At 41.3% G+C, this 24,259-nt stretch overlaps 1 protein-coding gene across 5 annotated transcripts; it reads right to left on the bottom strand.

The window, feature by feature from the left end:
* Positions 1–5,515: 5,515 nt before the first annotated feature.
* Positions 5,516–23,450, bottom strand: GAS2L3 (growth arrest specific 2 like 3). 5 transcript variants are annotated; one of them, XM_059846699.1, is made up of 11 exons: positions 23,335–23,450; positions 20,333–20,494; positions 19,453–19,579; positions 18,067–18,113; positions 16,919–17,087; positions 16,409–16,527; positions 15,562–15,703; positions 12,943–13,006; positions 12,146–12,284; positions 11,201–11,308; positions 5,516–10,485 (listed from the first exon to the last, which is right to left on the bottom strand). In XM_059846699.1, exons 4-11 carry the CDS (start codon positions 18,082–18,084, stop codon positions 9,115–9,117), a joined length of 2,130 nt encoding a protein of 709 aa, XP_059702682.1. In that variant the 5' UTR covers positions 18,085–18,113; positions 19,453–19,579; positions 20,333–20,494; positions 23,335–23,450; the 3' UTR covers positions 5,516–9,114. The 5 variants fall into 5 exon arrangements, with proteins under 5 accessions (XP_059702682.1, XP_059702684.1, XP_059702683.1 ...); XM_059846701.1 differs by having other exon boundaries at positions 20,333–20,385; positions 23,335–23,418; XM_059846700.1 differs by having other exon boundaries at positions 23,267–23,398.
* Positions 23,451–24,259: the final 809 nt, after the last annotated feature.

Raw genomic sequence — 24,259 nt, forward strand, 5'->3', positions numbered from 1 at the left:
ACACATATTTCTGTCCTGCAATTTCATTGTTTAGCCCTTAATAATTGAGTCATAAGCAGTTTTCATTGTTAAAAAAATCAAAGGTTTTTTTTTCTAGTTCTTGGAATAGGATTATGAGAAAAAGCACATGTACAAAAATAGCTGCTCTCAATTTAAAAAAACTCTCATTTGTTATTACTGAATTTCACTTGTGAATTGAATGGCAAGCATAGGTTTTTACTGCATTTCATGAGGTTGCTCATTAAGGTACATTTTTGCATCTTCTTGGCTTTGAGCTTAGCTTAAGGATGCCATTGGCCTGAGTACAGCTTGAGAATTCCTGCTGTATAGGAATAAAGCATGCAGACAGAGAGCCTGAGGCTTGTTTCCTTCCAAAGAGCCTCTCAAACACCACTACATATCCGGCTCCTCTGAAAACACTGGACTCTGCTTTGAGAAACATCACTACACCTCATGTTTGTCTTACACTTTATGAACTGCAGAAATCTGTGAGGGCTCAGGCAATGTAACAGCACATGCCCTTGGATTTTTATTATTCTATGCAGAATCAGATTTTATAGAGAGCAGTACTTGGTCAGCTAAAACCAAATGCTTTATTGTCACAATACCACTTCATTGTTTTTAAGGACACTGCAGTATTTTCCAAAACACACATTTCTAATTTGGTTTTAAAAAACTCCTCTGTGTTTATCTGTGTGTCAAGGGAAAGGCAAACTAAGCCAAACACTACCACAATTCATTATCTACTAGAACATTTGGTGATGAGAATTTCCCAAGAAGAGCATTTGCAGAGAAGCAAAAAGCTGAGCTGAGAACAAGAGTGCAAACTTTGCTTCCGAGAGATCTCACTGAAGCACCCAGCTCTCCAAAGGCAACATCCTGTCATCCAACCCATGGCAGTCACCTAGCCACCAGGTTGTTCTTGGTCAAAAATTCTTTATTTGTTGAATATAGATACAGCTTTTAAATCTTCCCAGTGTGACAATGCTGCCTGTCCCATTAAGGTTGAGGTGGTTGTAGGTTGTGACTGGAGATCAGAGGGTGAAGAGGGAGAAGGCAAGGCCTGAACAATGCTGTTGTAGAAACTTCGGCAAAGGTTTTTGAGACCATGGGTATGACTTCATGACTGCTTAATATAATTTCCTTATTGGGGGAGAGGGAAGCAGTAAAAGACCTAAATGAAGCTTATGTGCTTTTTTTTTAAGCTTTATAAAACCCTCTCAGCCCAATTCTTGGAAAATCAATCACAATGCCTTTTTGTGCAGTCACAGCAAGAGTGACTCTCTCTCACAAATTGCAGTTCTCCGGGCACCCATTTCCATTCAAATGTTCACAAGGAGTTTGTTGACCAAGTTGGTAGTGACTGGCTAAGAAGATGAATAATAAAAAATGGTAGTGAAGCATCAGCTGTATGTTGTATGCAGTTAGTCTTTCTTCATAGTTCTCTTCCCTTCACCTTTGGCATTATACTGTTAGGTTATAGCCCAAACCCAGCTAAATAACTCAAACACTGTTTGAATCTAGCTGTATCTTTCACTAGTACAGGCACCTATTTTTGCTTGATTTGAGTAGGAGCACATGTGGTGGTGACATGGAGTAGAATAGCTAAATTGGAATGGACCTATGTCACCGACATGTTTTATGAAAAATCCTTTCCTTAGGATTTTTCCTCCTGAGAAGCTGAGAGGCCTCAAGAAAAAAAATGTAAACAATGATTATCTGCTGCTGTGGAATGCAAGAGGTGGATCTGTGACTGGTCTCATCTGGTTGTTTCGAATTAATGGCCAATCACAGTCCACGTGGCCAGGCTGTCTCGGTCAGAGACAAACCGTTGTTATTCATTCCTTTTCTATTCTTAGCTAACCTTCTGATGAAATCCTTTCTTCTATTCTTTTAGTATAGTTTTAACATAATACAAATAATAAAATAATAAATCAAGCCTTCTGAAACATAGAGTCAAGATTCTCATCTCTTCCCTCACCCTGAGACCCCTGCGAACACCGTCACAGACCTATGCAGTTCATTTAGTCCAACAGTACTTACAGTGTGGACCAGAACTTGTGGAACAGAGAGACTTTTGGTTTCATTCTACAGAACACACAAAATGGTCCAAGAATTTTGGAGGCAGATATTATAAGCTTAGGAAATGACAGAAATGAATTGGTCAGAGATGCTTGTAGCTCCTGAACTCAGATCCCTTACACGCATTTAAGATGAGATGAGCTGTAAATTCCTGAAGATTGGTTCTGCATCCTTGGGAGAGGTAGATGGGGAACATGTTGAAGGAATACAGGAAAGTTGAATGATTTTGTCTTGCTTCAGGCAAAAAATTTCTGTCTCTAGGAACAAGATTTATATGTCCTCTTTTTTCTTTCTGCCTCCCTGCATGATATTAGATAACTGAGATAAGCTCACTGCTTCACAAAGAGCTACTTTACTTTCTTGTTATATATGTCTGACTTGAGCCCATTACTCAATTTTGCAATGCTCCTAAGCACTCCCAAGATATAAAGCCAAGTCACCTGAAATTTCAAAGTTAGTCAGTCCAGTATCTTCACTATCACACTAACTACTTTGAAGTGCAAGTTAATTGACTCAACTGAATGGATACTTTAATCTCAGTGACTTTCAGCCCTGACTTTCCTCGATTTTAAGGAGATAAGCCTCAAGAAACATTCAGGTGCTGGGATGAGATCCTGCAAATACCCATATGACAATGATTCACTGTCTGCAGCACAGGCTAGAAAATAAGGCAAGGGTCCACACACTGATGTACAGAGAGAATCCCCAATACTGAACTGCCTATGCAGGCAGGGCTGTCTCTTCTACAGGCTGAGTGAAACAGCATTCTGATGAAATCATAATTGATAATGGAAATGTGTGACAAAATGATAGAATCATAGAATGGTTTGGGTTAGAAGACACCTTCAAGACCACCTAGCTCCAATGCCCCTGTCACAGGCAGGGACACCTTCCATTAGACCAGGTAGCTGAAAGCTCCATCCAGCCTGGCCTTGAACACTTCCACAGATGAGGCAACCACAACTTCTCTGAGCAACCCATGCCTCACCACTCTCATAATGAAGAATTCCTTCCTAACATCCAATCTAAACCTACCTTCTTTAATGTCATTACCCCTTATCCTATCACTCACTACATGCCCCCATAAAAAGCCCCTCTTCAGCTTTCCTGAAGGCCCTCCTTTACGTACTGAAAGGCTGCAATGAGCTCTCCCCAGAGCCTTCTTGCCTCCAGGCTGAGCAACCCCATCTCTCTAAGCCTGCCTTCATAGGAGAGGTGCTCAAGCCCTCTGATCATCTTTTTGGCCCTTCTTCGGACTTCCTCCAACAGGTTCATGTCCTTTTTTGCAGGGGGCCCAGAGCTGAGCACAGTACTCCAAATGCTTCATGCATGCTAGTGAAACAGTTGCATTCACCCATCTGAATTACAGCTTTCTCTAAACTGTGAATGTTTGACTTCACAGACCTAATATATTACTTTTACACACCCGTGTAAATGAACTGTGACTTAAGGAGCTGAGTCTTGGGGAAACTCATGGGGTTTTAAGAAGGAAATCACAAAGAAACTTCTCAATATTTTTCATTAAGCAATTAAGCCCATCCATAATTAGCAGATATTCTTATGGCCATTGTCATGTGCATCACCAAAAATTCTTCTTCATGGATATATTTGTAAATAATTTGACCTAGCACAATATCCTACTACATCTAAGAGTGTTTTATACAATTGTGTAGTCAGAAAAACCTCCCAAATCTAATGTAATATACAGGAGCTTAATTCCAGGGCTATAGATGCAGACAAAAATAATTAATTTGATTTTTAAATAAACTCATTCTGCTGCTCTTTTCATTGGATGTAGCAATAAATAACATCACGGTACTTCAAGGGTCAATGCTGCAATGTGTACACAATAGAAGCAATTTATTATAGTTTTATTTCACAGGTGTCTATAGAGCAGTGTGTTCAGCAAAAAGGAAAAAAAAGCTGTGAAGCAGCATATTGTTCATCAGGATGACACATCACAGTAATTATTTCTGCTCTTCTGGGAATATAGGTTCTGCCACAAGGCACTTTTTGTTACAGCAGCAGTGTTTCAGAAAAGTAAATAATAATAATAATAATGCTCATATAAAAGTTCAGCAAATTAGAAGATTCTCAACCTGAATTTCGACAATTATTTTATTTTGAAATGCAAGAGGTAAAGTATATGATTTCACTGTAAAGATGCATGTAACTGACTTTAACATGGTTCTTATCAGGTGCCCTGTCTGAGTATTTTGACAAACACTGATGTATTCCACTTTTCCTGAGTGAATATCCTAACAGGGTGTTTGAGGATGCATGCAAGTTTGGCTTTGTTTAGTAGGACCTTAGCTTTGCACAGCACTTTCTGACTCAGCACTAAAGGCCAATTTTACATCAAAGTTCTGTGCTGCAATCTTACCTTCTAAAAACTCTTAGCACAACAAATCTGTCAATACTTTCTGCCTAGCTACATTCTTTGGAGAAATGGCCAGCTGCTCCCATCCTGTAAAGTTTTTCTTCCATCTGGAGCAAAATACTTCACACAAAATGCCATATTAGCTTTGCTTTAGACATCAGTAGTCCTCCCCAAGCAGAAAGCTGTCCACTGCTGGCACTCCCATCAGGTGACACACCTGAAAGTTCATTTCTCAGTTAAAGGGGATTGCTGGCTAGCTAGATCTGAACTGTGAGCAGATCTCACCCCTCAAATATTTTAATGCTTTATTTTTTATTAAAATGTCTGAAGGGTGTAAGTGTTGAACTTAGCTACATTTCAGACAATTTATTTTTCGAAACTTTTATTATGGAAGTGATCTTCAATTTTGGCTTTTAAAGAATATAATGAAAAGGAAGTTTTCAAGAATGTACTTGCATGAAATGAAAGGGTCTTACAGCATTAAATGTCTCTTGGATTACTTATTTCATGGCGAATCTGGATTTTGCTAGCTAAAGGTTTTATTTGAATCCAAGAGAAGAGTTTTGCCTGTGCATTTCTAGAAAAGTTGAGGGGTTTACATTGTCAGAGTAGTCTCTATAAAATTAACAGACACCAGATGACCCCATAGAACTCACCTAACAAACAGATTTCATTTTCCCTGTAGGGAAAAAGAAAAGGAGCTGCTTAGTGCAATATTCTAGGTTATGGGTGCTTCAAGTTTTAGAAAAACTGCCCTGAAATTTACCAGAGATAGATAGATATGATTAGGATATATAAAATAGGGTTAGGATACTTACCTGAGAAAATCTTGGACTGCCTTTGCATATTATAGGCCAGCTGTAACAGCATCTCTTAGGAAAAAAAGCTGCAACTAACACCTAAGCAGAGCTTGGTCCTGTAGGAACAAGGATGGTAGATGCCCTTTGCATGTGCTAACTAGACACAGCTGAAGTGGAAGGGTAATTCTGTGTGATTAGGCACCAGCACCAGACTGCCAGGAACCAAAGACATTTTGGAACAGCAGACAAAGGCAGGCTTTAAAAGTTTTAATAAAATAGAATAGGGAAAGGGGAAAAAAAGTTAATTAGGTGGTTCCTGAGAGAACACCCACTTTTCCACCCAACAAAACGAATTAAATTTCTGTCTGCAACAGACACAGAGATAGATCTTTTGTTGACAAGATATAAGCAGGGAAAATATTGCACACAGGTGCTCTATATTTCAAGTAGAGCTGCAAATACAACTTTCTGGTATATCTGAAACTACTTAGGCTTATTCCTAGATGAGGATGCGCCTTCCACACAATTAGTCACACTGATAAAAGGGTCAGAGGAAAAATGTCTTGAACTCCAAACCAAGCAATGGATTAGACACAGCTATTTATGCCAGAGATGGAATCTACTATTTATGTGGTGGCAGAGGGAAAACATGAACCTTCTGAAATGCATTTTCTTTCCCTCCCTGCAAAAGGATGTCAGGAGAAGAAACGTGTGCACACAAAAAGGTGCAGTGTATGTTTATTTTAAATAAGTACTCATAGAGAAGACATCAATATCACATGGAGAATCAGTCAGATTCTTGCTCCAAATTATCTTTCTCTCACAAAAGGTAATATAAACTGAAGATTAGACTTGCTACTTGGCAACAAACATTGCAAAAATAGTATGTGTTTTCATTAGGAGGTACTTTGTTACACTTTATTCTTGGCTCACCTCATGTTACATGACTATGCAATGCAGCTGGCAACTACCATTTCCACAGAAGTTGGAATCACACTCAAATACACTATTTTTATAATAAAACCAAACAAGTCTACCCATGTGTAACTTTAAATTAGCTGATAAAGGTTTCAACTGTAACAGTTTATACATTTTTATTTCAATTTTGAACTTTAAAATTCAGTTTATTACATGACATCATATATCACAAAGATGAAGACAATTTGCTTCATTTTCCCTGCAGTTCAGAAAGGCAGATGTTGAAGTTGCCTTACACTGAGATCCAAGAGCCTCAGTGTTTAAATTGATGCTAAGAACTTTGTAAATGGTTTAAAAGGTGCTGTGGGTTGACCCCACTCAGCAGCCAAGTGCCTGTGCACACCCATCAGTCCCCTTATCTCTCCTCCACCCCCAGCAAGATAAGGAGAGAGGAACAGCAAAAGCAAACTCACTGGCTGGTATGAAGAGTTTAATGAATGAAGAAAAGATATGAAAAGTAAACCACCAAGTGATGCAAAGGCTTCACTACTCCCACAGACAGACTGATGCCCAGCCAGCTGGCAAACAACCATCTTAGAAGCCACACAACCTGCACGCCCTTCTTTCTCTACCTCTTCCTTCTTTTTATTGTTGAGGTGATGCTTTATGATATGGAATAGCCCTTTGGCCAGGTCAGGTTGGCCAGTTCCCAGCCATCTCACTCCCAATCTCCTGCCTACTCACTGTGGGGGCAGAGCAGGAAAAACAAAGACTTGATCCTGGAAGGGTGGTTCAGCAAAGGCCCAAACAACAGCATGTTATCAACATGGGCTTAGATTTTAGATTTTAAATCTAAGACACAGCCTCATATGAGATGCTATGAAGAAAGTTAACTCCATCTCTTCCAGACCCATTAAAGAAAGAAAACCCCAAGAAGTCAGCTATTAATCTGCATGTAGCACATGTAACTCACCATTTGGAAGCCCAAAAATAAAAAGCAAGTCATCTACTGCAAAATGCTTTCAGCATATGAAACCAGGTGCCAGATTTATCAAACCTGACAGGAAACCACTGTAGTCAATACTCTACCTAACACTGTAACAGTGGCTTTGACCAGCGTACATATAAAACAAGCAAGCCCAAGGCCTTCCCCAAACATACAACTTTGTATGGGATCCTGTGGGACTTGTGTCCACGTTATCAAAACAGATCTGTTTTCCTCCTACAGTTTGGATACTGGTATCTACTGCTTACTCCCAGCAGGTTGTGTGCAGTATTATACAGTAGATGTGCATAAATAGAATCATAAATTAAATAAAATAAGCTAACAAGGTGCTCAGAAAAGCAGCTCTAGGACTCTGCCACATTGCATGAGAACTCAGTTTATGATGTTTGCTTACTCTAGTTCTAGAAAAAAAAAAAAAACAACAAAAAAACCCTAAAATAAAACCCCTTAACAACAGAAACTACATATTCCATGGAACTCTGCTCCTTTAAAAAGACTTCCCAGTTCCACCATCCAGGAGCCTTTATGGCAGTGACATCCACTCCTGCCCATAAATAGACTGGGAATGGAGGGCAGAAGTGATGGTCTGTGGAAACCATCAGTGTGTCTTCAAAGACCTTTAGAGCTCCTCAGAGTCTGGAGGGACAACTGTTCATTAACCCTGAAATAACCCAAAACAGCACTACTCCCAAAGACAGTAGTTTTCCATCTCCCATGAAGCTCACTTCTCAAGGGTAAAGGTGATGGCACCAAAGATGTTTAACTCACTGAAAGACTTCAGGAGATGGGTGTAAACAGTGCATAGCTTTCTGGCACTTTAAGATGTTTAAAGTCAAATGCAGACTATATTCCTCTTTGAGAAACTATTTCCCACCTCCAGAGAGTGATAGAGGAGAGCCAGGAAAGAGGTCTCCACAAATAAAACAAGAAAGGCCACTGCAGACTAGAGTGCCAACAAAAATTAACCCGTAGCACTGAGAAAAGTATTTGGCATTTCAGTCTTCCATGCAAAGGCCACTCTGCAGTAAAGCTCTGCAGTAAAGCTCTGCTAGAACAGGTCAGTGCTTGAAGCTCAGTGTTGCTGCAGCAGGAGCTGTTTTGGGGCTCCAACCCAGGAGTAGGAGCTGCTGGGGGGCTCCAGCCCAGGGGCAAGTGTCTTCCCTAGAACTCAGAAACATCCCTCCATACAGCAAGAGCTTTCTAGGAAAGCTAGTCAGATTTGAACATGGACTAAGCAAGGTTATCTGCCCTGGGTTTTAAAGGTAGCATTGCTCACTGGAGAGTTCTGATCTGAATTTGAGAGGCTAAGGCACAATGAAAGTGAGCAATAAAGGCCATGATTATTGGTGTCCAATTTAAAACAAACCAAGCTCCACTTCCAAGTGAGCTGAATCCACTTTAAGGCATATGGGGGGGGCACAAGGAACACTGATAACAGCATCTGTCAAATCTAAACAGGACTAGAAAATTCTTCTCTTTCCAAAACATGTGACCCAGATTTGGGTTCTGGGATACCAGTGAACAAAACCCAGTTTTGTTTGAGGTATTAGAAATTTTACAGCTTGTGCACAGCTCTGTTGCTTGCCAGACACCTCAATGCAGATGTGCCAGAACCAGAGTTCTGCTGCAAAAACATCAGCCTTAATTCCCCTTTCCTCTCCCACACTTTTTTGCAGCAGACCAAGGACATTTCCCATTCCACAGTGCCACGCAGCAAGTAAGCTCACTTCTAAACATATCCAAAAAGAAGTTTCTAAACCACAAAATAAACACAGTTCTTACAGTAAGTTAGGCAGCAAAAGGCAGGTTATACCTAATATTTCATATTAAATGTAGTGTTATTTAGCTTTTTTTCCTTGTCCTCAGTGTAGCAGTTACAAGAGGCCATTTTAAACAAAACAGACTTCCACAGAAAGTAACAAATTAGTTTACTTTCTGGGCTTTTTAGTCCCTGTCATAACAAAATAGTGATCATCTTGCCTGCTCTTCATAAGAGGAACTTTTGATGCACCAGGTGTTCCTTTGTTATATGCCTGCTCCTTTGGCAGTGGCTTCTTGGCTGCTGGGGCCAAGCTTTTGTTTGTTTGCAAGTTTTTGGTTGAATGCTGACCTTTTGTGGAAGGCTGTGCTGGCTTTTTGGTCACTGCTGCTTTGGCTGAAGTTTGAGGGAGCCGTACAACAGACAAAGGTGTGCGTTCAGCAGGTTTGGATAAAGAGGGTCCAACCTGAGGGGGATTATTGGCATTTGGCTGCTTGCTGCCAGCTGATGACACATTTTTGCCTGTAGGTAACAATGGAGGTGGTGAATTGGATGCTTTGCTAATGGCAAGGGAAGGTGCAGAAGCGGAAAGTTTTAGCTCAGAAGCAGTTTTCAAGTTCCTTGCTAGGTGAGAAGTTGTTTGTGGGGCTCTCCGAGGATGCTGAGACCCAGCACCTGAGATCTGAGTATCCTTTTCAGGAGGTTTTGCAAGGAGTTGCTGAGAATGTGCAAACTTGGCAACAGCGTGCAGATTCGTAACCGGCAGCCGAGCAGCCCTGGGAGTGGCTGAATTCACCTTGGGTTTAGTGACAGATACAGGTCTGCATTTAGCAGGGACACACTTCTGGTTTGAAGTAGCTGTTCCAGCTGTCCCAGACAAGAGAGATGGCTGTTTTTTAGAGGGTGAGGGGGCACGATGGAGTGATGGTGCTGGGGAGCCCCGAGGCAGGGCAAATTTCACCTTGGAAGCATCGGGGGACCGAATACGTTTGCGCAACGTTTCAGAAGAAACAGGAGCTGGTCTTGTTCCTGCACGTGAAGAACTTTTGCTTCCAGGCTGTGAAGGAGCAGAAGCTGGTGAGCTGCATGCAGGAGACTCCAGTTTCTTTGAGGTGCCAGCTAATGGTTTGAAAGGAGACTGCACACCTGTTGCTGAGGACCCTTGTAATTTGGACCTGACTGTGGATGACTTGGCAGTGGAAGATGGAGTCACTCTTGGTGATGCCAGGGCAGGGGACTGAGGACGTTTAGCTAAAGCCTTCTTGGCACTGGCACCAAGACCTATAACAGGAGCAGGAGGTTTTGATGGCTGCTTTTGAAACATACTGACAGCTGACATTGGATTCATAAGAGGAGGCTCCTGATTTCTAGCTGACAAGCTGGGGACACTGTCACTGGTGACCCCTTTCTGAAATGCCAGGATTTTTTGTTCCAGAGTGGCAAACTGAAGCACTCGGCATGGATCATATTTCAGCAGAAAACCTTGAAGAGTGTCCCAGCCTCCACCGACACGCACCATCACATGCTTGCCATGTAGCATCTGAGAATGGGGAAGAGGGGTGGGAGCAGAAGAACAACAGAAATTCTCATCTTGTTTTATTTTTCTTCATCTTACATTGCCATCTATTGAAATTGACTAAAAATAGCACTTCCTTTCTTACAGAGAAACATTTTAAAATAGAACTTATGTTATAAACATGGTTTTTGCTTCTCAATTATTTTATTAGATAGCTTCTCCTGCACAGGTAGTAATTCTGTGTCAGGAAATAATGGAAACATCTTTACAGAAGACATTTTAACCATTCTGTAAGAATCTTTGCTTAGTATACAGAGTTCTAGGCATGAATTTAATTTAAATTATGTCCTTGCAACACAAGCTCTTATGATTGCTGACAAGAGCACTCAACAACTCCGCAAATTATAAACCCCAAGAATCCAGGTTTTGAACAAGCAACATTCTCAGGATATTCTATGGCATTATCTTTATTTATGCTGCAAGTCATTACTGAAATATTAGAGACACCACAGAGAAACATTATCTTAGTTTAGTGTGGTTGTAAAATCTATGTTTGTGGATCAAAGATCTAAAGAATGGAGTAATTACACCTATTTAGAATAAGGGATTGAATGTCAAGTTGTGCCAACCTAAATAATTCCGCAATTCTAAAACAACTCCACAAAAAATGAGGTATTACACTTAAAAGCATTTCTCTCCCCAAAATAAATATAAATTGGAGTTCTAAAAAACTACTTACTCGTATGAAGAGTACTTTATCTCCCAGCCTATAACGTCCCTCTGACAAGTATTCAATTGAAAATCGATGGGAACAACTGCAGGGAGGATCTTCTGCTATATGTTTTACCTAGTTATTAAATGGAAAGTATTTGTTAGTATTTTGACAGAAGCACAAGTTTAACCATCTATTGAGTTAATCTTCTGTTAAGATGGAAGACCCAAGAAGGAAATAACTGAAAAAAGGGGAAAGGGAGTCCCCAAATAAATTCTGGGTTAGAGAAGATCTGCCTCTAAGAGCCACTTAGAAAAGCAACAAATTGGAAGGCTGAGATTATTGCCAAGAAGGAGAAATAGTGAGTATTCAGAGAAAGTGAGGACCTGGTGGCTGACATTCCCAAAGAAACAGAATTTTTACATTACAACACAGAGGACCTTTAAAATAAATGAATTTTTAAGCAGAATAGGAAAATTGTTCATAATTTCCTCTGGACCAGTTTACAAGCTGTACAAATCATTTCCTTTTCTGGATACATATTAATTTCCAATTGGTACAGCTACAGAGGTTTGATTTAAAAATCTTCTTTTAAAAGACTTTCATCAAAGCCTACTTTAACATCCGATGAAATTTTAAGAAAAGATCAAATTAAAGGGCAACATCGCAGTCATAGAATATTGACACCAGAAAAATTGAATGAGAGCATTTCTTCTACTCAAAGAAGCAAGGAAAAGGAAGAGGGGAAATGAAATCTATGTAGGTTCTATGTACTCCAAACCATATAGAACAACATTTTAGTTACATTTTCAAAACAAAACAAATTGATAAAAAGAAGTGCATAGCCTTCTCTTTGAGGAGGATAACACATATTAGATGAAAACCAACCTGTCCTTACTGAGACAGATCATAAAAGTTCATCACTAAGAGATTAATTTAAAGCCCAAATGACACTAAGCCAGTAGCACTTACTGCCTCGTGTAGCTCCCCATGGTGACAACATGACTTTGGTGTGCTAAGAGGTGATGGTGGCCCAGAGGTCATAAGCAGGGTTTCTTCTAGCTCAATTTCCTTCTCTAGTTTTACAAGTACAGGAGGTTCAACTCCATACCTCAAATACCAAAGCAGAGTGTTTAATTACTTATTTACTAAAGAAAACAAAAAGAAACTGATGATAACAAACTTGCAAAATTCTAAGTGGCTTGACAGACAAGGACATCTGAATCAATCAGAGGAGTAATTGCCTTAATAATCCAAAGAGAAGGAGCATCTCTGAGGTTCTAGCAGAAGCCCTTCCTTAGGTAGCCTTGGTTTTACCAGAGGATGCAGTAAAAAAACTACACAGTTGAGGTCCCATCCAATTTAGATAGACTATCTTAAAGCTTCCAGCTCGGCACTAGAAATAAATTGTTGACATGTAGATAATAAAGAGATACCTTCCAAAAAGCTGAAAAATTGAAACCCTTAAAATCATATCTAATGCTCAGTGAGCTCTTCCAAGAGGTACACATTATCAATAAGATGAATGTTTAAGTTAAACACACAGCTATAGAAACCAGTATGGAACAGCGCCTCTCCAAGGAAAGAGTCCGATACATATTTGAAGAAACATTCATATTGTATGGTGGTCCTAGAAAAGCTACTCATTACTTTTTGCACACAATTAACATCACTTGACCGCTGCAAATAATGTCCTAACTTTGTCTTAGCTTTTACTTAGTAGGATGGGCCTTTCAAATTCTTGTTGGGAGCATGTGTGGATCACCTACCCGGATACAATGCGCCCAATTTCCAGCAGACAAAGATACACTTGTCTAGGATCCTTGTGCAACACTAAAAGGGAAGAGAATAAAGAGGAGTTACAGCTCATATTTATTGCAGGAGGCCTATGCAATTAGGTACAGCCAAGAGAAGGGAGGATGAGGCATCCACGACTATAAATTTCCCATCATCCTACCCAGAGGCAAGGTACATTACCATTGATAAAGCACTACATGCTTTACAACTCTAATTTTCTATTCCATAAAATCTTTAAACCCATCCTAGCACTCATGAAACCACTCTTCCTCCTAAGAGAAATATGTTTTATAATCTTCTTTCTTGATGAGAACAGGAAAGAAAGAGACACGAACGCTTCCCATTCCCTACTCCCAAATGCAATATCACAGTCTTAAAGATGGAGAGCACTGAACAATGACAAAAAGGAAAATACACCCATCTGTTCATGCTCATGCCTACAGACACAGCTAGGTGCATGCACTCTGGAGGTTACAATCCACAGGAGGATACACTACAAGGGCCCCAGCTGACAAGTGGATGGCTACACAGCCAGGCAGCCTGAGTGGTTTCAGACTTCACCTGGGAAAGAACAATCTGGGTGATTGTTACCAGTTCAGTAAGCAACAGATCTTTTCTTATCACTGCTTCAAAAGTTCCAGCTCTGTATTTACAGATGAAATCCAACATCCTTCTGATATCAATTTGCTATTTGAAATGCCTTTGCTTTAAAAGTGTTTCTTCAAGTATAATCCAAATATGAAGTCAGATTTTCTGATGATGTTTACATCATCGACTCCAGTTTCTAAGTCTGCTTTTTAAAAGATCCGATTATGAAGGGTAAATCTAGAATAGAAAGTTGACAAAGCCATAATCTAAAAGCTTTTAGAGGCCAGTTGATCTTTTTTTTAGTGTATGTGCATGTGTGTATTTGCCAGCTGTAACAAAAGTGCTTTAATTTGCTTGAGTCCAAAAGAGAAAAATCCAAATATATCCCTAGCAAAGATCAAGACATTTTGTTTGGGCTTGACGTCAAAGGGCATCCCACAATGCCTAATCTTCCTTTCTGCTGTCTCAGGAGCCTCTTGATTTATTTCCTTCCCAGTCATCTACACTTTCCAGGAGGTGCTGCTATATGTCCCTGATGGGAAAAAGACAATTGTCAACTTATCCTTTTTCATTCATGAAGAATGGCTTGAAAGTCTGATGAAAAACATCAGTGGAAAGAATGTTTCATCTAGGAGGCTGCAAGTCTGCTCATTTCAACTGCCAAAAAAGCTCACAGAAGATATTTATGCCACAAAGCAAGCTTGTGTCAAGAGTTACAGACTTCAAAACACTTCTTTGCAATGAGTGAAAGCCACAGCACTAGGAAATCATGTCTGCTTATCACAGGGAAGTTAAACAGGTTCTAGTTACCTGTCCACTTACAGGAACTAACATGTTTAAGCAATACAATTCATACAAGGAACTAATAAAAAAAAATTAAAATATTCTTGTAACTCAGTTCTACTCTGTATTTCCCGGCACTGAAAAAAGATACACTCACTAGTTAATCAAAATGAAACATGTAAATGATGGAGTTTTCGCAACTGTTTTTAAAGATGACTTATCCAGTAGAGATGCATGGGCAGTCCAGCCAGTATGTAAATAGAATTTAATTAGCATTAATTCTAATTAATAGCATTAATGGAAAAAAGACTTCAAAATACAGTAAATATTATGAAATTTCATACTATTACTGAAAACAAAAGATAGTTCTCAGTTTTTTGCTAGTCTGCTGACAGGCAGATATTTTGCTTACCAAAAGAAAAAAAGCCAAACAACAAAAAACAGAATTTGGCTTGCCATAGAAAGTTTTGTATTAATTAATTTTTACTGACATAATAGCTGGTAGAAAAGCATTTCCTTATTTATTATGTGATGAAAGTGCAATCCTCTTAACTAGCAGTCAAAAAGATTTTATTCCATCGTACCAGTCTAGAAGATGCTACACAGCACCAGTTGTGCACTGGAGCAGGCATACTCATAGTTGGTAATATTTATTTTTTTAACTATCTTATAAATGGGAAAATACAAATGGTTTAGAGTAATGTTGTGTCCTGAAGTAAATGTTAATTACCAACAGGCTGTTGCCACTTCAGACACAATGCCCTGATGTCATTACCAAATTTAAGCATCTTGAATGTATTATTCTGAGGGATTTTTGCAAGAAGAATGAGCTGTAACACCAAATAAAGGATCTTATTGTGAGTTGACTCCATGGCCTTGTGGTCTTCCCACACACAGAAAGTGAAACCACAGTTTTCTCCTGTTTCTCAGTGGCTCTTTTTACTGAAGGAAAACGCGGTATTTTGTTGCACAGCTCTCAGTCCCTACTTCAGCCCACACAGTAACTTTCAGAAGTTTGGAAAAGCATCATACAAGTTATATTAGTCATTGAACTGAATTTTCAATGCTTGTACCTGGACGCTACCTTAAAATAAATAAGAGCTTGCACGACACATGAAGAGTCAAGAGAAAAAGTTCAAAAGTCTATAACAAGGCATCTCCCTGACCAGGTAGTGATTCACACAGAGATCAAAGCAAATCTTACAAAAAGAGAGAGCTACCTAAGCCTTCAGATTCAAAGAGGTATGTCTCATCAACTCCAATGGCTCTACACCAGTTAAGAAAGTTGGCTGTATTATCTCTGGCAAAAAAAGATCCTGATGGAGCATCCTTCTTACATGGAACTTTTCTCATAGGAAAATTCTGGCAAGGGAAGAGAACAAAAAGTACATTGTACACATCAACATTGCCAACAGATTTCAAAGCATATTTGCAAAGGAAAATACACCCTAAATTCAGAGTACAGAAACAGTTGTAACTATTTTGTGTTCACCTCACTATGTATTCCATGAAAAAAGCTACACTAATATAGAAGGCATTCTACTTTATCACTGCGAATGGTCACTGAGTGAACAGTCCTTAGTTCTGCAGCCTTTGTACTCAAAGTAACAGAGACTTGCTTGAGATTCACATTTCAACTAAGCACTGCCTCTCAATGGAAACACTGAAGCCCATCTGCAGGTCTGGATAGTTTTATGGCTGACCTGTACACCTCAGTTCAGACACCACTTTCTGGCATAAAACATAGCACCAAGTGCCAATGGATATCTCAGTAATAACCCACACTGGTGTCAGGGGAACAAACTACAGACTTGGACGAGATCTTGGTCTGGCAAGATTTCTACTGAAATCAAACCCAAAACCCAGTAAAGACCTTAGAATGAGATTAACGAAGCAAGCAATTTATTGGATGAGTTTATCCGTCTATAAAGGCACTTTGTTGTTAATCAGTCTCTGGATACACAGCATAAAAAACACTTCTTTGGGAAGCCTCACTCACCTGCTTTCCCTGTAACTACTACTTGAACTTTAGGACTTGGTATTTAAAAAAATCATTAAACAACTCACCCTTAAGTTATTTGTGCTACAACATTTTTTAACTGTGTTTTGAAGAACATCAATCAATTGGCAAAGCAGTACCCCATTATCAAGTTCTTCTAGCAGTTGTTCTGCTTTGACTTCCATTCCTTTAAGAAAAAGAAGGTCGATATTAAAGTTACTCCACAGAAGGTAAAGAAGTTTCATATGAACTTAGAGGCAACTCAAACAGCATTCCAGTGTTAAAGACTGAAAAACAGAAGAAATACATAAGTAAAATAAAATCAAATATTAGTTTAATTAGATTTTAATTAGACTAACAAGATTCATAAATATAAATAAGAATTATTAATTGTGCAATCCTTAAGAGGTGGCAGCTAATAAAGCTGAAATCAAAGCATGCATTTTAATGCAATTCTCCCAGCCATTCAAACTCAAATACACCAGCTCATAATAGTACTATAGATATTACACGTCAGTGCTGACTAGAATACTGGAAGTGCTTTGAAATTCATGAGAGTGATTTATTTTTAAGCTCACCCAGCAAGCCAGACAGCCAAATGGAGAGATCTTCCTGCATAGGCACCAAAGTGGCTTCGTGCCGCACAGATATCCATTGGTCATAGAGGCACACGTCTGCCAGACCCGGCCCATGCCTCGGAGTCAGAGGACTTCGGGGACTCAAGGGAAGCTCATCTCCAAACCACACCTGCAGAAGATTCCAGTAAACTGAAGACAGGAGGCTCTAATATTTGCAGTCAGATGACAAAAACTTGTGCTTCTGAATTAGACTGAAGAGCTATTATTCAAAGAATGTTCACTTCCCTTTCAAGAGATATAGCAAACCAGCAGAGCAATCAAATGGTTCTGCTCTTGCTAGTAACTCCTGCATCAATATACCACTGCATTCCTTCTCTTGACTCCCTTGGATTTAAAATTACACACTTGCTGAATACAGAATAAAGACAACATGCATTAAATGCTTCAGGTTTTTTAAACTCAGCACATTTTAAGTCACAAAATCAGCAAATTATAATATTATTTACTGCTGACTTCTTAATCAAACATTTCAGAGGCATTTTGTGCTTAAATCATTAAAAAATTTAGCATTAAAAGAGGAAATGTTCCCATGCAAGGACATAACACATTTCTTGAACACAATTACTTAGCATTTCTCTTCAGAATTGTATATCTTGTAAATGAGAGGTAACTTACACTTCAAGAAAAGGACCACACTGAAATTTTGTGAAGAAAAATTTCCAAATTTTTTTCTGAATAATTTTTGACTGAATAATACCAGAATCTTTCTGGTATTCTTAACTATTTTCCTTCAGTTCAGTGTGTATGTAAAATACATTTATTTATTTATACTTAAGTGATTAATTAGAATATAAGGTTACTAAAAAAGCACTTCTTAATCATGATGGAAATTTTTCAATAATCTCAGGCTTTGACTTTAAAACCTCCTTAGCTAATAGCACTAAGAAGTGAATGGGTCACCTATCTGATAATAGCAGTGGGTTATCCTTATCATATTGCTCCTTGTAAAAGGGGAAAACCACTACATTTTTTTAAATCAGAGGTAACTGGGGAATCTAGTATTTCATCTGCTTCAGGGCAGACTTCAGTATTAAAAAAAAAAAAGTATTATACATATACAGGATTTAAACACTTCAAAAGGCATTTACCTGAACTGCATTCTGCATGGTCACCTGCTTTACATTAGTTTCTCCTCCTGGGGAAAAATAAGAGATTTTTATTACAGTCTCTCCTGTTTTCATGAAAATCTTGAGGAAAAACCCATCAGTGCTGTTTTGGAAAAATAAGAATGTGGCCAATAGGAAGGGAAGGGGAAAGAGGGAAATATCTTAGTAGCTAAGGTTTTGATCCAGGATTCAGTCAACTTCAGTTCTCTGCCCTGAGATAAAAGTGCAGTTATTACAGCAAAAGTAGCGACTAACTTTGTATGCAAAAACAATGCTCCAAAGTTTGCAAGATTTTTAGGAGCTGTATGACATTTATTTTGTCAAAGAGTAATGAACATACTTCAAACCATTCTTGGATTTAACACTGTTGGCTCTGATTTTTCCTTCCAAGCTATCACAAGTGTATCTTGTACATGTGTGCAGACAGATATATGCATCCTGAATTTACATTAAATGCTTGGAATACCAGGAAAACCTTAAAGCAAAGGAATAGTTTTGACAAATAAGATTTTCTCTTACAGAATCATAGAATGGTGTGGGTTGGAAGGGATCTTAAAGATCATCAAGTTCTAGCATAGACACATGAGAGAAATCAATGTTTTTATAAATCCTTGTTAGGATTGTGACTTTGCAGGCAGCATGCATGCACTGTTTTCAACAGAATGCTGCGAACTATTGCAGCAACATAGTTATCAGTACAAATCCCTGGCAAAAGGAACATTAAGGAAACTTTGGAGACAATCCAGTCAATGCTTTCTTTCCTGAAGCAAACACTATTTTCCAGCAATACGTTCAACCATGGGAAAATCCAGAGCAAATTCTACACTGGGCTAAGAATTAGTAAGTCTTTCCCTGGAGGCTCTAGGTCTAAAGATGTGCAGCATTGCCAAGTTAGCTTCATGCATGTGTACAGAGGGTATTTCTCCATAATCATTTTCCAGTGGTATTTTGCAATGTCAAAAAGTTCCTATCTGCGTCTTGAAACCTGTTAAAAACTACTTACTTGCTGTTACTCAATAGCTGCAATAAAATTTCATCTTACTGATTAAACTGAAAACCAGATTGCAGACATTAGCAGACATTTTTAACTCATCTGTTTTCATTTAAAATTAAGTATTTTTCCTCTCCTGTCCCAGATATTTAGGCTTTGTATGTAGATGGCATCTTCTCTCCTTCACAATCTGGCCCTCCTATGACAAAAGACTGAACCTCCCATCACAGAAAACACAATTCTTGTAAAAAATTCTCACCCTTTCATCCTACATAGAAAGCAGAATGGTGTCATTTTCTCCCCCTTGCTCCTTCCCACTGCCTTAAACCTCACAGACTACGTGGGACCACATCTATCAGGCATTTCAAACAACTTACCTCTACGACTGGCAAATGAGCAACCAGTTTGGTTTCAGGTGAAGACACTTCCTTGTACCAGGACTGCTAGCACTTCTCAGACCTTATCAGAGACACTCCAGTGATATCTTCCCCCTTCCTTTTATTTCTAGGGAAGGAAAAAAAAAAACCCACAAAGAGACATCCTCTCCTTGATGTCATTTTTCTTTCTATGAATGAACAAGGGAAGGGAAGGGTATATACCAAGCATTACTAATGAGCATGTTATGCTTCCCACAGCTTTGTCCAGGGGAATACGTTTTCCTTTGGCATAAGAAAGCTATTGTCCTAAGAGAAGCTCAATAAGAGGCTTCATTGATTAAAAAAAAATAAATAAAACAACAGCAGAACAGCCAGTAGAGAAGTTGGTCTCATTAAAATAAGGAGTTCCATATAGGCTAACAAGAGCTCTAGCATATTAACTGCCAAGGGAAAACAAAAGACAGCCTAATTCACAGGGAGCACTCAAAACATGAACAAAGCAAAATATTCACACTGCAGCTATCACAGGAATGCTCAGCATCTGCAGTTTTGTGGCATGCCTAACAAAAACTAGTCTTGCCAAAGAAAAAAAAAAGAGGAGATTGAGGAAAATTGTGGCACTTGAACTTCAAGTGCCTGCTCTTCTAAAACAAGTTATTTTGTAAGCCCATATGTCAGAGCTCCCTAGAAAGCCAAAAGGCTTCACTTATTATCAGGACATCTGAAAAACACTTAATAAAAACCCCCTCTGATGATGCGAGCTACAGTGCATGAATTTTGAGTTGAAAAGTAATACAGTAACAATTGCCCATTTTCAGATGCCAAACAGTTCAGCTCAGAGGTTGCAGGGAATACAGATTAATGTAGCCATATCACTTACTGCAAGAGGCACAGGATGAGAAGACCCAGATCCGCCACCTTCAAGTAGTCAGCCTGTAAATGTGCAGAAGTTGCTGTGGTGAGGTGAATACTGCAGTACCAGGCAGAGTCATAACCAAATCTGACTTCTTCTAAAACCAGTTGGGTTCCCTGCATCAAAAAGCTGCACATAATGAATGAAGTGAGTATCTGATTCTGAATTTTGGCAGCTCCAGATAGGACTTCATCAGTTTCTACACATGCCAGTTTTATCAACTCTCATTCAAAAGGCATTTGGTGTTCAGACACTGGAGTTTGTGAAAGAAAGGACCTCAGAATAAAAGTACACTGTAACAAATCCTCCGCACAGCTCCAGGCCGTGCCATTCTCATTTCCAGGCAGACCTTGATAGCCTCAAGGTCCCTTGGGACAGAAGACTGAATATGCCCATCACAGTAGAAACAAATCTTTTAATAATTCTTCTCCTTCTCCTGCTGTTTCTGGTGTTGTTTCTTCCCCATTTTCCCCTCCCTGCTTCACTCCTTAAAACAAGGAAAACACCAGAAATGTGAGCTTTGCCCCAACAGGGGGCAACCAATCCAGTTGCAAGCTCAGTAAGCAGAGATCCCCCACCAAAAACGCCACTTTCAGAAAACCCCTCTTTTTTTGCTGGTACTTCTGCCAATGGCTCTGTGGGATGGAAGGAGAGGAGCTGTCAGCTAACCACACCTTGCAGCTGGATCAATAGAGAGACACTGATTTACTGGGAGACAGGTGGTCAGCCACAAATTATATACCAGGAGAAGCAAGAATTGCCTTCAGCTGGTTGAGTGCCAAACCTCCAGAGAAGAACTTAGAGCTATGGATCAACACCAGGTAAGAGAGATGAGAAAAACATCCCTATCTCTTGACACGTGGCATAGGCATTCCTCAGGAAAGGGGGTGCAGACACACCCTGGACATGACCCACACAGACTTGTGAGACCACAGTTTGCCTCTGCTCTCGACAGAGATGCCCAGCACTTTGCCCCCAGACACTCTGAGAAACAGCAGAGTCAGCAAATACTAAAGCACTTTACACAAATACTTCGGGGTGTTAACACACGCTCTTAGACACTCCATGAGATAGCCTGCTTAGGATCAGCTGTATCAGGATTTATAGATCACTCAGTGGGCCCCAACCAGCAAGACATGCTACACTTATTACAACCATTCTGTAGCACAAGATGAACCGATCCGGATTTTACTTGACTGAACAGTTTACAAATAAACAAACAAACAAACAAAATCCACAACTCTACAGATAGCCAAAACATTGATGAAGCAGCCATTCACCTAGCTTTAGTGGGACCTAAAGGGATTCACGGGCTCATTAAACTGCCTTCTGTTAACAGGCTCATTAAGAAAACACTTGGGTAGAAACGCTTCTACGTCTTCACCCTGTATTTAAGATTTATAACATCATCTTCTATTCCATCAGCACCCAAAGGCAGTCACAACAGTCTAACCCAGAGCAACTGGATTAGTCTTGATAGTACCTACTGAAAGCCATGTTTATAAACACACTGAAATGAAAGAAGCTGTCATGTCAGTATCTGTTGAAACCTACTACAGGACAATCACGATTTTTTTTACAGACACATCTACTAAAATGCAAAAAAAAGGGGTAGGCACAAGAGACATTCCCTGAATGGAGCGCTACTCCATCACTACAGCAATTTCAGAGCCTTTTCGTTGCATTACTGAGTCAGCAGGAGCTCTGCTTCCCTGGGGAGTTCTCAGAGGCACGAAAGAGAAAGAACCAGACTGGTCAGTCCGAGGTGATGGGCTTTAAGGCGGTAACCAACTCCTTACATTAAGGCACGCTGACTCTTCTCCCCAGAGACTGCCTTTCCACACCTCTCCATGAAGAGCACACAAGCAGAGGCAGTGAGCACACTCTCCTCTACCAAATGGCAACAAAGGCCCTGGGTACACCTGTCAGAGCAGAGAAACCCACTTGAAATCAGGGAGGAGCACTTCATCTCAACAGCTGCCATCTCCGCAGGAGACACGCAGACGGCGGCTTTCCCACAGGAGCATCCAGTTTGGGCAGAGGCTGGTTAACACCAGACTGCCCCAGATGCTCCCTCAGTTCTCCTCTCCCTCCCATTTCTCCTCTCCCTCCCATTTCTAACCCACACTTCTTCCAGAAAAGCAACACAGAGGGGAGCATTTATCGATGCCCATTTAGCAGGCTGCTGGCTGGCCACAGTCAGGAGTAGTTTATTATGACTTAAATATAAAATCGTGTGTTATTCTGAAAGATCCACCCAGTACAATTTCGGTACAATGCATAGGCCAGTTAGGCCTTATAGCTCCCAAAGGAATACATGAACTTTTTCCCATGTCTTGATCTGCCAAAGGTGACACACAGCATCCCTGGAACACGGCCAGCTTTTGGGCAAAGAAAGGTGCCAGACGCTTTTAGGCTTATTAAGCAATATGAATGAGTGTTTTAGCCAAGAGCATTGGGGCAGATTTCCTACAGAAGCAGCACTGCATAGGGCACAGGAGAGACTGGTTTGAAGGCGGTTATGCAAAAACTCTCCCTCTCCCTTCCCCAGGGTAAGTTTCGAGGCACTTCCCTTCCGACATCCGTGACTGAGACGCAGGATGAACTGCTGCCGCTGGACGTGGGACCGGGCCGATGGCAGCGAGCGGCTCCGCCCAGCACCGGCTCTGCCGGGGCTCCCCGACACGCGGGACTCGGCACCCTCCCAGCGCTGTCCCTGCAGACGGGCGGGACCCCCGAGTGCCGCCGCTCCGGAGCTGCGCGCCCGGGGCTCCGCGGCGAGCGGGGCTCCCCCTCAGCGCCCCGCTGCCCGCCCGGCCCCTCAGCCCGCCTCAGCCCCCGCTGCCCGCCCGGCCCCTCAGCCCCCGGCCCCTCAGCCCCCCGCCCCTCAGCCCCCCGCACCTCCGCCGCGGGCCGGGGCCGGGGCCGGGCCACTGCCACCCCCCGGTGCGGGCTGCTGTCACACCCACCGCTCTGCCGCGCCGTGCTCTGCCCTGCCCTGCCGTGCCGTCCTGTCCTGTGCGGGGCCGTGCTGGGCTCTCACGGCGCAGCGACCGCCGCCGCGCCGGCCGCTCCTTTCGAAAGCGCCAATCGGCGCCGGGGGCGGGGCCGTGCCCGCCGCACCTGGCCCGGAGCCGCGGCACCGCCCCGCTCCCGGGACAGCGGCCCCGGGCTGGGACACGGCCCCGGGGCTAGGACATCGCCTCCGAGCTGAGACTAGGCGCCCGGGCTGGGACACTACCCCCAGGCTGGGACACGGGCCCCGGACGGGGTCACGGCCCCCGGGCTGGGACGCCGCCCGCCTGCAGCCCCGGGCGCTGGGAGCCGAAGGGCCGCCGGCAGCCCGCGTTCTGCCCGGAGCGCTCGGCACAGCGCTGCCCCCGCCGCCTGGGCTCGCGTCCCTGGGAGCGGAGCCCGGCACGAAGAGTCTCCCCCACCCTGCCTGCAGCCCCCGGCGGCATCCGCACCTCCGCGCACAGCATCCAGATGCGCTTACCTGTCCCAGGGATGCTGCCGATGGTATTTTTGTGAGCTATTAAGCACCAGCAGTCAAAGTCATAAAGCAAAATAACCTGTGACACACTTTCACAAAGTAAAGATACTCTATAATTTTTACTTCGAAATAATATAGCAATTGAAGTTACATGTTATATCATTAAGAGGTTTTTTGTGTATGTGGTTTTTCTCCATTACATAATTTTTCATCTGGTGAAGAAATAACATCTTGCAAACCTTAACGTGAACACATTTCAGAGTTGAACAGCAAACGACTATGACATTAACCATTTCAGCTGGTTTATTACTGAAACGATCTGGAATATATTCTTTGTCAGAGGTAAAGAACAAAAAAACACTGCAGTGAAAAAATTATGAATGGAAACTTGCATTTCCCCA

Source organism: Haemorhous mexicanus, chromosome 5 (genome assembly GCF_027477595.1).
Source record: "Haemorhous mexicanus isolate bHaeMex1 chromosome 5, bHaeMex1.pri, whole genome shotgun sequence".
Taxonomy (NCBI): Eukaryota; Metazoa; Chordata; class Aves; order Passeriformes; family Fringillidae; genus Haemorhous; species Haemorhous mexicanus.